At 33.3% G+C, this 14,812-nt stretch overlaps 1 protein-coding gene across 1 annotated transcript in view; it reads left to right on the forward strand.

Moving 5' to 3' along the window:
* CEP76 (centrosomal protein 76kDa) overlaps positions 1 to 13,092 on the forward strand; it is an 18,764-nt gene extending 5,672 nt beyond the window's left edge. The window contains exons 4-10 of the mRNA XM_012649966.1: positions 1,160 to 1,257; positions 3,102 to 3,230; positions 5,800 to 5,988; positions 8,256 to 8,422; positions 9,322 to 9,655; positions 12,285 to 12,502; positions 12,914 to 13,092. Coding sequence (XP_012505420.1) covers positions 1,160 to 1,257; positions 3,102 to 3,230; positions 5,800 to 5,988; positions 8,256 to 8,422; positions 9,322 to 9,655; positions 12,285 to 12,502; positions 12,914 to 13,052 — 1,274 coding nt within the window. The 3' untranslated portion in view covers positions 13,053 to 13,092. The remainder of the gene's footprint in view (positions 1 to 1,159; positions 1,258 to 3,101; positions 3,231 to 5,799; positions 5,989 to 8,255; positions 8,423 to 9,321; positions 9,656 to 12,284; positions 12,503 to 12,913) is intronic.
* Positions 13,093 to 14,812: the final 1,720 nt, after the last annotated feature.

Raw genomic sequence — 14,812 nt, forward strand, 5'->3', positions numbered from 1 at the left:
TTAATATTTTAACACATATTGATTAAATATAAGACTGTAAAGAAAATTAATTCTTCACACACACATACAGAAAAACTAACTCCACTCTAGCACTCCCTGAAATACAGTGCACCCCCATCAGTACCAGTGGTTCTTGCAAAACATGTTGCAGGTGTTCTCCCAACCTTTTACCTTGGGTGAGAATTAGAAGAGGTAATATGGAGGTGATAACTTGCTCAACGTTAGTATCAATGAATAGTACTCCTAAGGACAGAGATAGTATCTGTCTTATTTACCATTGCCTCCTTGGAATCTTGCATACTGCCTGCTATGTAATATATATTTGCTAATAAAATGAAAAAAACAAAACTTACCAATATTTTTCCATAGCATATAGTGGAATTACTTTGGTACTGAAACTTAGTCACAGAGTTAAACCATGCCAGGGGACAGCACAGCCTTAGTAGTTTAGATTTTAATAAGTCAGACCCAGAATGTGTTTAAATAAAAAGTTGAGAAAAACGTTTTCTTACGTAGGAGATCTATTTTCTAAAAAGATACCCAGTAAATTGTCTTCAAAAATAGGCCTAACATGATAATCATAGTAATGACCTAAAAACAAGCATATTCTGACTCACTAAAAAAATATTAAATAGTTCCGGTATGAAGTATGTTTGTTTTCTAATTCTTTAAATCTAGGAATGGGTTGAAAATTTGTTTTCACATGTGATGTGATAATAGGAAGGGGTAAATGGGAATTATTATAAGTGATGAAGAGTATAAATGCTTTCTAACTTTTTTTTGCATAGATGGAATGAGGTGTTAACAGTTGCTTTGACTTTGTATTTAATGTAAGTCTGCTTGATATTATACATTTAAGGAAAATAAAAATTAAGAATACCAAATCCTTTAGGGTAGAAAGTTTCTTAAAACATGATTAGAAAGCTAAGAAAATAGTTATTATTTTTATTTTTTTATTCTTAAGTAAATGCCATTGTCAAAAATAAACTAATTTGATTTGGTTCATTTTTAGTATGAATATTAAAAGTGATGTTGAATGTTACCTTTATTTCATGTAAATGGTAAAGCACCAGGTTCCTAAATTATTTTGGCTAGACTTTGGTTGACTAGATATACATAGTGTTAAAAGCTCTAAAGTTCTAAATATTTGTATTTACAGGCACAGAATCAAAAGTTTCTGTGGGAATTTTAAATATAAAACTTGAAATGTACCCACCACTCAATCAAATGTTATCTCAAGAAGTAGTGAACACACAGGTAAATAATTCTAAGTTTCTCTTTTTTGTGTATTTATTTTCATAGTAGTGTATTTACCTGTTGATCCTAGAAAGTACTTTTTTTTAAGAAAATTATCATTTATTACTTTTTAGATTAGCAGTCAAAGGTTGACAAAAAAGATGAGAAAGAAAATAAAGACAAGATTGTTTTCTTAGGGAAGCCTGTAGTCTAGTTTGGGAAATAGGATGAATATTCATTGAAACAACATAAGAATTACAAAGCTGAAGGGGATAAAGGAGTAAGAGGTGACAGTAGGGGGAGAGATTTTAATGTTAATCTCACAGACATTTATTGAGAGCTTGCTGCTCCTGTCATTTCTGCTGTGTACTCTCAGGGTAGAAGAGCTTGGCATTTTTGGAATGTGTTTGGAGAGGCTTGCTCTCCTAATTGTACTGTCAGGCCTCTGAGGAATCACTTTCTTCTGGGTCTTGTAAGATCAGTGGGTTTCTTCATCCCTACAAATTGGATTTGCCATACCTGTTTAGTCCTTGCAGTCCTTAGTTTTTCAGGTCGTGATTATCTGCTGACTTGTTGGGATGGCACTGTGGAAAGATTCTCCTTGATCACATACTTTAGTTCTGAAATTGTTCCTTTACTCCACTCTGCCTGTTACAGTATTCCTTTTATAGATCTTTGGTTACTTAGTTTTAGATGGCTTGACTCTTCTCCCCCAAGCAAACAATGTCCTGCCCTGTTTTGTTGAAACCTCCTGTTCTAAAGTCTCATCTCCCTCTAATCTGTAGCACCTGAGATGTGTAAGGGTGGTATATATACCTGAAACCACGTAGTGGGAATCAACCTTAATATTATTTGAATAAATAAATATGTATGTGTGTATGTACGCACATATACATATGTGTATATATGAGTTGTAATTGTGTTATTCATGACTTATGATATAAGTAAATGAGTTCTATCTTTTTGATAGTAACTTTATTTTATTGACAAGTACAGGGGTTCTATTTTTTTAAGCTTAACATCATTTAATAAACATTTTCTCATGTTTCTCTCATATCATTTTTAATGACTAAAGCATAAACTTATTCTCCTATTTCTGTTATATAAATTGTTTCTAATTTTCCAGGCTTTCTCTTTAAAATTACACTATTATTAAATTTTTTTATATCAGAAATATTTACTGATCTTAAACAGATGTTAGAATGTACCAGACACTGGGAGTGTGGCTATGTATAAGGCAGACAGCTTGCTCTTAAGGAGTTTAAATTCTGGTGGGAAGAAACAATAAACAAGTCAGTAAACAAAATGTCAGATCATATGTTTTTTGTTGAGAATGATGGCAGGTGATATGATAAAACGGTTATTGGGGGTGCTGATTTAGATCAAGTGCTTAGGGTAGGGAAAGGTCTGAATGGTAGGAAGCAGCCAGCCATGCAAACATGGGGCTTGAACTTCTGGGCAATGGGAACAGCGTAGAGCAAAAGGCCCTATGCAGGAACAGAAGCCCCATGTGGCTGGAGTGTAATGGGTATGGGGGTAGAAAATGAGATAGATAGAGGCCAGGGCAGGTAGTTTGCAATGTGACGGAAAATGATTAAAGTGTTTTAAACAAGGGAATAAAAGAATATGCTTTATTATTTAAAAATTTCTGTCTTGGGGGAAAAGAATAAGATCACTTATGACTACTGTATGGAGACTGGATTGTACTGGGGTAGGTATAGAAACAGGGAAGTCATTAGGCTCTTATAGACAAGATGATAGTGGGGCTCAGAGTAGTAGTAGTGACAGGGAGAAGTAGATTCGTTGCATATTTTGTAGTAATTAAGGAGAATGAATAGAAATTTAAAAATTTTTTTAATTTCAAGCTTGCTTTGGAACGCCAGAAAACTGCAGAGAAAGAGCGATTGTTTCTCGTATATGCTAAGCAGTGGTGGAGAGAATATTTGCAAATTCGACCCTCACACAACTCACGGCTGGTTAAGATTTTTGCACAGGTTTGTAAATCCCATCAGAAAAGTTTCATGCCTGTATTTGAGATTTACTATTATATATGTAAATTTCATTTAACTTATATTTCTAAAATATATTTATTCCCAAAAAAAGTTTATTTGTAAAATGTTGATTTTGTAATACTCTTTCACTGAATAGATGAGTGACATAATGCAATCTTTGTTTTATTTTGCTTTCAATTGTAATTATTGTATTCTAACCTCTTTCTGAATGTATTTGATTTAAAGTAAATGAAAATCCATTTTGTTTAACTTGCAGTGTGTCCTTGCTTGATACTTAGAATAATAAACAACCACTTGGACACTTTGCAGTTTATATGTAAATTCATCCCTTGTGTGCAGAACTGGGGCTTTGAACATACATATTTTTTTGTTAGTGGTTTTTTTAAAAAACAATCAGTGTTACATGTAATAATGTATATAACCAAGATCTCCAAGCCAGTGACCAGTAATATTTAACTGTAACATTTCAGCTATATATCCCTGCCTCTGTTTTTCCTGAGTACTAAACCTATTTTCTCTCTTTAACAAACCAACATAAAATATATGGTCAAATCTGTATAATTTTTATAACTTCTGAGGAACCATTCAAATATTTTTTATGTATTCAACCTCATATAGATGCTTATATATAAATATAGTGTAGTTTTATTTTGGCTTCTGTTTCTCAGATCCTGTACATTGATCTAGCTTTACCTTGCTTTCCCTAGATTTAGCCCTACAGGCTAAAAGTGGTTCATTTTCTGGGTAGGGAGCTTGGGAATGAGAGACCCTAATTGGCTAGTGGAGGGAATAAAGGAAATGGCTTCTGACTTTTCTGGACACGTACATTGAAAGCCTGGGTTATCAAGGTGGCAACAATACCAGAAGCCAGGGAAAGGAGAAACCAATCAAAATATAACTGGCTCCCTGCTGCATCTAGTCTGAGGTAGAGTTATTCATTGCCACATAGTTTCTGGGACCAGAGAGGACTGAGGAGGGGGTGAGGTAGTGGATCAGAGAAATGGCAAATCAAAGGAAAGGAGGAAGAATTTGAGATGCTACTAAGGAAATCAAGGAACTGGGATTTTCTTTTAGGAAATATTACTTAAGTCCCTGCCTCTTAGAATTGATTGTAAGAAGATTTGAAGCACATAAGGTCATTTAGTCTCATAATAATCACATAAGATTGTCCAGTGGCCAGGCGTTGCCTCTTTTTGTAAACAGTACAAAGGATAGAGAAGTGAAGAGTCCAGATAGCAACTTGATCCTGGCAGAGTCTGTATTAAATTGTAGTTTGAACTAGTGCCTTTTTGGTTTATGCCAGCTCTTACCATGTACACAGAGTACATGAAAGGGTTATTTTACTTAGATTCCCAGAGCTCTTTCTTACTACTGCTTCCTGTATTTGACAAGCTATGTAATTAAGGAACAAGTTATTTAAGGCAATCAATCTAGTTGTAAAAACTGTAGTTATAAACCACAAAATTATTATGCATAGTGTGAAAAACAATTTCCAGTGCTTCCAGACCCAAGAGGAAATAAGTTTACAGCAGTACTATCCTATAGAACTTTTCTGTAATGATGAAATATTCTATATTTGTGCGGCCCAATATGGTGACCACCAGTCATGTCTATTGAGTACTCAAAATGTGGCTAAGGTGATGAAAAACTAAAATTTAAGTTTTATTTAATTTTAATTAAAATTTAAATAGCCACATGATTAGTTGCTTTGTTATTGGATAGTGCAGGTTTAGAGGTTGAAATATTGAAATTTTCAAGACACATAAATAGCTTATAGGATATTTAGATAATATCAGAAATATTGCTGTAATGAAATATATGTAAGTGGCCCTTTCACTTTGCTATATCAGTAACTATGAAATTAAGGAAAATGTGGGCTTTGGTAATATTAACTCTAAAGAAATGGTGGACAGCCCTCGGAGACCTTTATATGCACAGTAGTTATTCAGCACAGGCACTAAGACAGATCCTGTATTTAGAATGTAAAACTTTCTAAAATGCCTCTCAAAATTTTGCTTTCAATTGACTTAATTAACAAATTATTGTTTCCTGTGGATCTCTTATGTTTGATGCCCTAATAGAAACAATCTAGAAATAAACTTAGATCATTGTTGTTTTATCAATCAGAAAAGTTATTTGTTCTGTCTGGATATATATCGTTAAATTCTGTATGGTAATACGAAAGAATACTTCAGCTTGGGGCCCCTCTCCCTTCCTTACCTTTCTTTCTGCCCACCCTTTTCTCAGAGTTATTCTTACTGTCACAGGCTTTGGAGTCAGACAGCTCAGGGTTTGAATCCTAGCTCTTCTGTTGCATAATAACTGTAGCTTCAGTTTTCTTCAGCTATAAACTGAAAATAAAAGATGTTATGAGGATTAAAAGAGAAATTATATGCACAGCAGTTGGCAGCCTAGTGCTGGGTGCAAAGTAAGCACTCAATAAATGGTATCCAGAATTATTTTATCCTACATTAATGTATTCTAAAAAAAAGTTAAAATTGGGGATGATTAGTCTGTCGTTACAGGTAGCATTTTCCCCTTCTTCCTCCAGGATGAAAATGGGGTAAATAGGCCAGTTTGTTCCTATGTTAAACCACTTCGAGCTGGACGGCTTCTGGATACTCCAAGGCAAGCAGCAAGATTTGTTAATGTCCTTGGTTATGAACGAGCCCCGGTTATTGGAGGAGGAGGTAAACAGGAACAATGGTGCACTCTGCTGGCCTTTCTCTGTAGAAACAAGGTATCATACACACATAATAGAATTAAATAGCAGTACGTCATAGTTATTCTGAATTTACATTTGTAAAAAGATACCTTAGAAAAATGAACGTACAGTTGGCCCTCTGTACCTGTGGATTCTGTATCTGGATTGAAAGTATTTTTTAAAAAAACCAATAAAATGTAACAATACAATAATAAAAATTAATACAAACAAAAACAATACAGTGTAAGAACTGTTTACATAGCATTTACGTTGTGTTAGGTATAAGTAATCTAGAGATAATTTGAAGTATATGGGAGGATGTGCATAGGTTATATGTAAATAATATGCAATTTTTTATAAGGGACTTGAGCATCGGCATGTTTTGGTGTTCAAAGGGGTCCTGGAACCAATCCCCCACAGAATCCCACAAATATATTTGGATGAGAAATTGACTTGTCATTAGAAAGGTTGTGTCTTAAATACACTTGAAAGACAGTTAAACATTACTTATCAAAAAATTTATTTTGATTTTTTTATTTCCAAGTGGTAATTCCCAAAAGTTGTATATACATATAGAAACTTTTTTATTGCAAACATAGTAGGAATGGTACATATTTAAAATTATTACATAAATGTTTATTTTGTAAAATAATCACTCCTTTATTCACTATTTCAAAGAGAAAGCTCATCTTAAAATAGAAGCTTGAAAATTCTTCAAATATTTAAAATATTTTTGTTGTACAACAGTAAATGTGAAACTTGGCCCATAAGTCTATTCCCAATTTATCATTTCTTTTTATATTTTTGTTTTTCTCCTGTATATGTATCATTTATTCCATAATTATAATTAAGATATAAATAAAATTTTGTATCATACTTTATAACTTAGCATTATGCTACATTTTTTCATGTGTTGCTATAGTCTTTGTGATTTCCATTTTTAATGGTTGTTTAAGTTTTCTTGAGTCAATATACAAAATCTACTTAACTATTTCCCTCTTGTAGGAACTGTTTCTTTTGGCCAAGTTATGCTTGCTTCCAATTTTTTGTTACTGTGAATGAACTTTTACATTGAATATTTACTTCTGAATTTTTTTAGGACAAAAACTCAGAAATATTGGATCTAAAAGGTTAGCTACTGTGTTTTTGTAAAGTCACTTAAATAATTATAAAATGCTATATTTCATTACAGTTAATTTTTAAAAAGCAGTATAGAGCCACTAATGCAAATTTTTTGGAGAAAAAAATTATCCTTCATCCTAACAGTCAACTCAATAGTTATTTTTGGCTGGGCATGCTAGCTCACACCTGTGATCCCACACTTTGGGAGGCTGGGGCAGGAGGATTGCTTGAGGCCAGGAATTGGAGACCAGCCTGAGCAACATAGTGAGACCCCATCTCTACAAAAAAATTAAAATTAGCCGAGTGTGGTGGCATTCCCTTGTAGTCCCAGCTACTTGCGGGGGCCAAGGCGGGAGAATCACTTGAGCCCAGGAGTTTAAGGCTGCAGTGAGCTCTGATCACGCTACTGCCTTCCAGCCTGGGCAACAGAGCAAGACTGTGTCTCTGCAGGGGGAAAAAAGTTATTTTTGCTTTTTCAGATTGCCTGTAGTTTTCCTACACTTAAATACATGTCTTTACATAATCGTAGCCATACTGTTTAATATTTTAGTAATTTTTCGCAGAACATGTCAGATAATTTCTATTACTTTTGTAAAAGTCTTCATAATTTTTTAAAATTGTGAAAGTAATATAAGCATATCAAAGAGAATTTGGAAAGTACAGGGAAAATTATATATAACTTACCCTACTAAGAGCCTTTGTTAGCATTTTGTTCTTTCTTCCGTTTTTCCTATATGTATATTTCTTTGAAATTATCACATATAGATGCCATTAATTCATTGGTTTAATGTGTTTTCTATTTATTTACATTTCTTGCTGTATGATTTGTCCGCTTGCTCAAGTCCTTTAGCTATTATATTTATTGTATATCTATTAAAAATCTTCCTACTTTTCTTTCTATGTTATATGAGTTCTTTATAAACTTTTGAATCTGAATGCCCCCTATTAAAGTAATATACATGTTACGACCATCAGATTTGTAAGCACTAACTTTGTAAAATAATTTAGGCTTTTCTAAAATTAGTATATTATCTTTTTTCCCTGTTGTTTAGGCATAACACTGGGCTAATGATTAAAAGTGAAAAACTTTACCAATAAATTTTTATTATAACTTTGTATGTAAATACTTAATGAGGAAATAATATGAAGGAATAAATACTTCATTTTAATTTGTCTTCTAGGGTGACTGTGAAGATCATGCTAATCTTCTGTGCAGCCTTCTTCTTGGGTATGGATTAGAAGCCTTTGTCTGTGTTGGCACTAAGGCAAAAGGAGTACCTCATGCGTGGGTTATGACTTGTGGAACTGACGGAACAATCACTTTTTGGGAGAGTTTAACAGGACACAGGTTAGTCTACTAAGTTTACAAGGATATTAAAATGAAAATATAAATGTTTTAAATTACAGAGTTTTATGTTCATGTTGATGGTACTTGAAAGGTTCATGTTGACAGTTTTAGTTATTAGAGTCTTTTCAGTGACTAAGAAAATACTTGAATTATAGCAGCTAAGTAAATGAACTCCAAGAAAATTTGTACTCCTAAAATATTCTTTACTAACATGAAACTGGTAAGAAGTAAATTATATTTTAGTTTTGTATGATTGGCATCTGTTTTTTCTGGTGATCATCCTTAAGCCTAAAAATAAGTTCAAGTTGTAAATCATGATTTCTTTTGAAAATTTGACATGGCTACAAACTTCTTGTTGGTAAATCTACTGGACATTCTTTTCAGTAATTTAGGCTGTTATCAGATTTTGAGAGTTGAGTGCTTCCTCCTTCCTGGAACATTTTCTTTTCTTGGCTCTGTGTTTCAGTTTGCATTATTCCTCTCTGGCTATTCTTTCTCAGTTTTCCTTCATCTTTCTTTAAATGTGTGTTCTAGAGGCACAGCCCTGGGCCCTCTTCTCATTCCCCTGGATCTTTTCTCCCTGGTTGATAATCATTTTGGTTAGTTATGCCTAATAATATATAGTTAAGTTTTTTAATTGTGTTATCTGAGATAAACTTTTTTGATCTTAACCATATACATGGAATATATTCTGTTGTTAAAGGAATAGAGTTGGTTTCTATATTAGAAGTTATACCATAGAATTATTACAGAGTAATCAAATTGTGGAAATATAAGAAAGAAAAATAAGTATAGGAAGTAGTTATGGCCTTAAGTTTTAGAATTTTTTTTTTCAGTAAGATGCTGCCTTCTTAGTTTTGAAGTTCTCATTATATGAAATTATGATTTAATTTTTTTAGGTACATCCACAAGCCTACCAATCCTGATGAACCTCCACTTGCTGAACAGCCCAAACCATTGTACCCATATCGAACAATTGGTTGTGTTTTCAATCATCAGATGTTCCTGGGAAATTGTCAACCCTCTGATGCAGTAGAAACCTGCGTATTTGATTTGAACGATGAATCCAAATGGAAACCTATGAGTGAAGAAGCAATTAAATCTGTATGTGCTCCAGGAGCTACAACATCCCTTCCTCCCTTTCCACCTCTATGTGCGTCCACAATTGACGCATCAGTAACAAGTAACGAAATAGAAATGCAACTGAGGCTCCTAGTGTCGGAACATAGGAAGGTAATTGACGTTGAAATAGTTGTAATTTCAAACTTTTTCCCATTTGTTTGTTTATTATTTTACTTATTTATTTTGGGCTATAGGGCCAGTGACTATTCTAACCCTGAACAAAGCAAATATAGTCCCTGCCTTTGTGAAGTTTAGAGTTTTGAAAGTCATAAGACTTTCTCAGACTTAAGTTCTGAGACTGAAAAATTTGCAATTTCACTAATACTTAAAGAATTTATTACTTCCTCCTAGAAATGAAGAATGGTGGACTTTACATCTTAGAGTCAGACTTTTGCTGAATATCACTATTTGGATTTCCTCTTTGTTAGATGCTTACTCAAATAATTTCCCTAGTAAAAATGCTTGGTTATATTTTTTTCAAATTTATTTCTCCCTTCAGATTGGTTTCTGTTTGTTTTCCTATTACACTCTACTGGGTAGATGTAAAATGATATCATTCTGACTTTACTTAATTTGCATTTCCCTGATTACTAATGAGATCAAGCCTCTTGTGTATTAGTCATATGGATTTCTTTTGTAAAGTGCCTTGACATAAAAAGGACTAATCATATAGGAAAAATTAATATATGTTCATCGAAAGAAAACATTAAGATACTGAAGCCTTGGAGTGGGAAGTTATTTACAACACATATAACCAACAAAGGACTTAGAATTCAGCATTCCTACAAAAGATTATTTCTGATTCACCTTCTGGGGTTCCCTGTTACATTCCCCACCTATGTTCCCTGAAGCCATCAACAGCAAACTGATTTATCAGATATGTTCTCTGGGTTTCTAATTACTTTCAGCTTTAGCCTCTAACATATTCCTTGTTCACTTGCCAACTCATCAAAGCATTTAAAAGTATATTTTGGAGAATCTAAGGCATTTGTAGTATGTTTTCAGTAACAGAGTTGGTCAGGAGACCTGGTTCATTACACTACTGGAAATGAAAGCCCCTCATTACTTCCCCTTTCCTTTCCATCTCTCGTATTGCCTTTAGCTTTCTTTCCTTAGGTTCTTTTCACAAATAAAAGCAGTATTTTATTACATTATAAGAATTACTTTTTATAGGAAAAGAAAACAAAGCTGAGATAGATGCCAGTGGTAATTACTAGCTAAGTTAATGGTGCCTGAAAATGAGCAAATAAGATTCACGTTTTGCCATAGGAAAAGTACAGTTGATCATGGACCTTCGAGATCACTTGTGACCAGTTAAAACCTTGAATGTGAAATTAGAAAATGCTAAAGATCTATTGTGATCATCAAAATATTTAGAATTTTGAGAAGTTTTTTATGTTTGTAATTGAATATATATATTTTTTTTACTTTATGTGTCTAGCTATCAATAGTTCACTTGGTATTATAAATGAAATCATATTGCTTTTAACATTCCATAGAAACATATTTTAAGCTTCCCGAGGGCCTGTGGCATCTTCACCTTTTATCTTCCTACAGTATAAAAGTCTGTGCCTGTTACAGAGTAATTGATCAGTAAATATTTGTTTAATTACATATGGCATTAATTTGTGACTTTTCTCCCCTACTGCAGTTGAATTTACAATAGGAGCAATCAAATTAGTCAGACTTAATCTTACTAAATTCTTTTTTTTTTTTTTTTTGAGACAGAGTCTTGCTCTGTTGCCATGGGTAGAGTGCAGTAGCATCATTATAGCTCACTGCAACCTTAGAGACCTAGGCTCGAGCATTCCTCCTGCCTCAGCCTCCTGAGTAGCTGGGACTACAGACATACACCACCATGCCTGGCTGATGTTTTCTATTTTTAGTAGAGACAGGATCTCACTTTTACTCAGGCTGGCCTTGAACTCCTGAACTCAAGCAGCCCTCCTGCCTCGACTTCCCGGAGTGCTAGGATTACAGGCATGAACCACTGCGCCTGGCCTTACTAAACTCTTTAAATAAAATATGATCTCAAAATTCACTGACACTGTGTCTTCCATATTAGGACTATGCCATATGGTCTTTTTTAGTAGATATTAAAGATAGTCTACTAGATATTAAAGAAGTTTAGTATTCAAAGCCTTCATGAACATAATTGAATGTTTTTGGTTATTTCTCTAAGAAGTATTATAAAACCTGATCACTGGCCGGGCACGGTGGCTCACGCCTATAATCCTAGCACTCTGGGAGGCCGAGGCGGGCGGATTGTTTGAGCTCAGGAGTTTGAGACCAGCCTGAGCAAGAGTGAGACCCCCTCTCTACTAAAAAAAAAAAAAAAAAGAAATTATCTGAACAACTAAAAATATATAGAAAAAATTAGCCGGACATGGTGGCGCATGCCTGTAGTCCCAGCTACTCGGGAGGCTGAGGCAGTAGGATCGCTTGAGCCCAGGAGTTTGAGGTTGCTGTGAGCTAGGTTAATGCCACGGCACTCACTCTAGCCTGGGCAATAGAGTGAGACTCTGTCTCAAAAAAATAAAAATAAATAAAGCGTGATCACCTATAGTTCTTTTTATTTTATTTTTATTTCTATGCATCCTTAAAATAATTAATAGGAAGTTTAAAAAATTATGACAGCTTTTAAAAATATTTTCTTGACATACATTACCATAATCAACATTTTCATTTACTTGGTTTTTAAAATATTAATGTATTTCACTTTTTCTTTTGATTGGTATAGGATCTTGGCCTCACTACTGTTTGGGAAGACCAGCTTTCCTACCTTTTATCACCAGCTCTGGCTTCTTATGAATTTGAGCGTACAACAAGTATATCTGCAGGCAATGAAGAATTTCAAGATGCCATAAGGAGAGCTGTACCTGATGGGCACACATTTAAAGGGTTCCCAATACATTTTGTGTATAGAAATGCAAGACGTGCGTTTGCCACATGTCTTCGGTAAGGTGTAATTTATGGATTCATAACTTTTTTGGTTTAGGAGTCTTAGAGATCATTTAGTCTGGTAGTTACTTAGAAATGAAATCACAATCACATGAGGAACTTTTACAGTGGCGTACCCTCCTTGCCACAGATTTGATTCATTAGGTCTGAAACGTAGTCCTGGATAGTCTGTGATAATTTTCCCAGTGATTTCGATGAGTCTCAGTTGAGGATCTCTGATCTTGTCTATATGTTTTTAAAATTTATAAACCACGAGGAAATAGTCTAATTTGAATAGCTTGACCAAAATTACAGAGTCATTGGTAGCAGAGACAGAATTTTAAAAAATTGTTTTAAATACTGGTTTATTTGGAAATAAACTGAAGTGTTTGGTCACTTTTTAATTGGGTAAATTTTTGTCTTATATAGGTCTCCTTTCTGTGAAGAAATAATCTGTTGCCGTGGAGACCAGGTGCGACTGGCAGTTCGTGTCCGAGTGTTTACTTACCCTGAATCTGCATGTGCTGTTTGGATCATGTTTGCTTGTAAATATCGCTCGGTATTATAGGGCTAACATTTCTATACACATTATACCTGCGTTTTATTGGAACTTTACACATTGTACATTATTAGCTATTTAGAGGTTTCTTATTTTAAAATCACAATCTGTCTTGGTTGTCATGTTTCAATTTTGTATATACCTGACTGATAATGTTTTAAAAAATCATGATGTGTGTATTTAAAAATTAAGGATGAAAAACTTATATAAATATCAGTGGAATTTAGTATAAATTAAGTGTATATTCTATTTTAATAAATGCTACTTTGTTTACAGGTATTCAGTAGTTTAAATATGAATATAAAATATACTCAGTTTACACTAACAAGTAATAAGAGAAATTTATCTAAGGGTTTGAGCCATAGCAAAGTCAATGTGATCATTATTTTGGAATTCTCTTGTGCAAATTAGGAGAAATTAACCTCACAACAAATTTAATACATAGGTGAAAATACATTTTGGTGGATTATCACTTTTGTGGTTTATCCATGGCCCTAGGGATATTTGAGATTTTCTAGAAATTTATAGTAAGACCTTGAAGTAAGAGTTGGGAAAAAACAAATACCACAGAAGCATAAATATTAATAACTTCACATGAAAGTACGTGAATAATTTATAAATATTTATCAGTTTGATTTGTTATAAAAATGAATTGGGTGTTTTAGAAAAACAATTATTATACCCCTTTTGTTATGGTACTGATAAATTGTTTTCTGTAATTAATCTTAGCAGTCTATCACTGATTTTCTGTGGTCAAAGGATTTATTACTAGCCTCTTCACGTATTCCATCTTCTGAAACCATTTTTTTCTTTCTTTTCTCATTTTGATAAAAATATCTATATATATGTATTTAATCTAAATGAGAGATTCATTGTGTGAGGCCACTGAAGACAAGTGTTGCGACTGACTCCATCCTGAGACTTGTTTTAAAATTGAGCAAGTTTTAAAAGTTAATTTTCCGTGAGCAAAAGTGAGCATTAAAAAAGACTCCAGCAATTCAACTTTTTGTAAGAAGCTGTGTGATATAAATGATAGGTTTGACTGTCCATTTGACATCTCTGCTTGGTTCTTAATTCAGTTGCTTTATCCATTGATCTTAAGAAAGCAACTGTATACCAGTTGGCTATCCAAGTTATTGGTTTTTTTCCTCATTTTAATGTACCCTTGCAAAGAATATGATTTTATTTTTTAAAAATTAAAATTCGAACATGTCTTAAAATTTGCCTTTTGTTTTATTTTTGTATATGTTAAATATTTATGATTTAACTTGTTTAAAAAGTTTGGAAATGTTACTATCCCTCTTCTACCGATTTTCATTGAAAATGGTAATCAGATGTTTCTTGTGAGACTGACATGAATGTAGAGAATAAGCAAAAGAATAAAGACTTTTTTTTACTTGTATGCCAAATTACACATAAAGCTATCAACAGAAAATCGCTTGTAATTTTCAACTTTTGAGACAAACTGTGATTCGTGTACTAAAAGGCAGAATTATATTAAGATTGAGGCTGTATTAACGTTGAGGCCGAGCTTCCTGCCTTACTGCACCGGAGTAACGTGTATTTTGAATGTGCTTTTGGTATAAATTCTAAAATAAATTTGCTTTTTATGCACTTTAATAGAGTCTGGCATTAATTAATATTTTTCTCTGAAGATGTTTTGTTTCATGAGATTATTTCAGTGCATTTATCACTAGAATTCTCTCTTCTTTAATAATTTTTTTAAGAATTAAATTTACCTTTTATGTTTAGCTGTCATAAAGGTTTTT

The sequence above is a fragment of the Propithecus coquereli genome, unplaced genomic scaffold, assembly GCF_000956105.1.
Source record: "Propithecus coquereli isolate 6110/MARCELLA unplaced genomic scaffold, Pcoq_1.0 Scaffold308, whole genome shotgun sequence".
Lineage (NCBI taxonomy): Eukaryota > Metazoa > Chordata > Mammalia > Primates > Indriidae > Propithecus > Propithecus coquereli.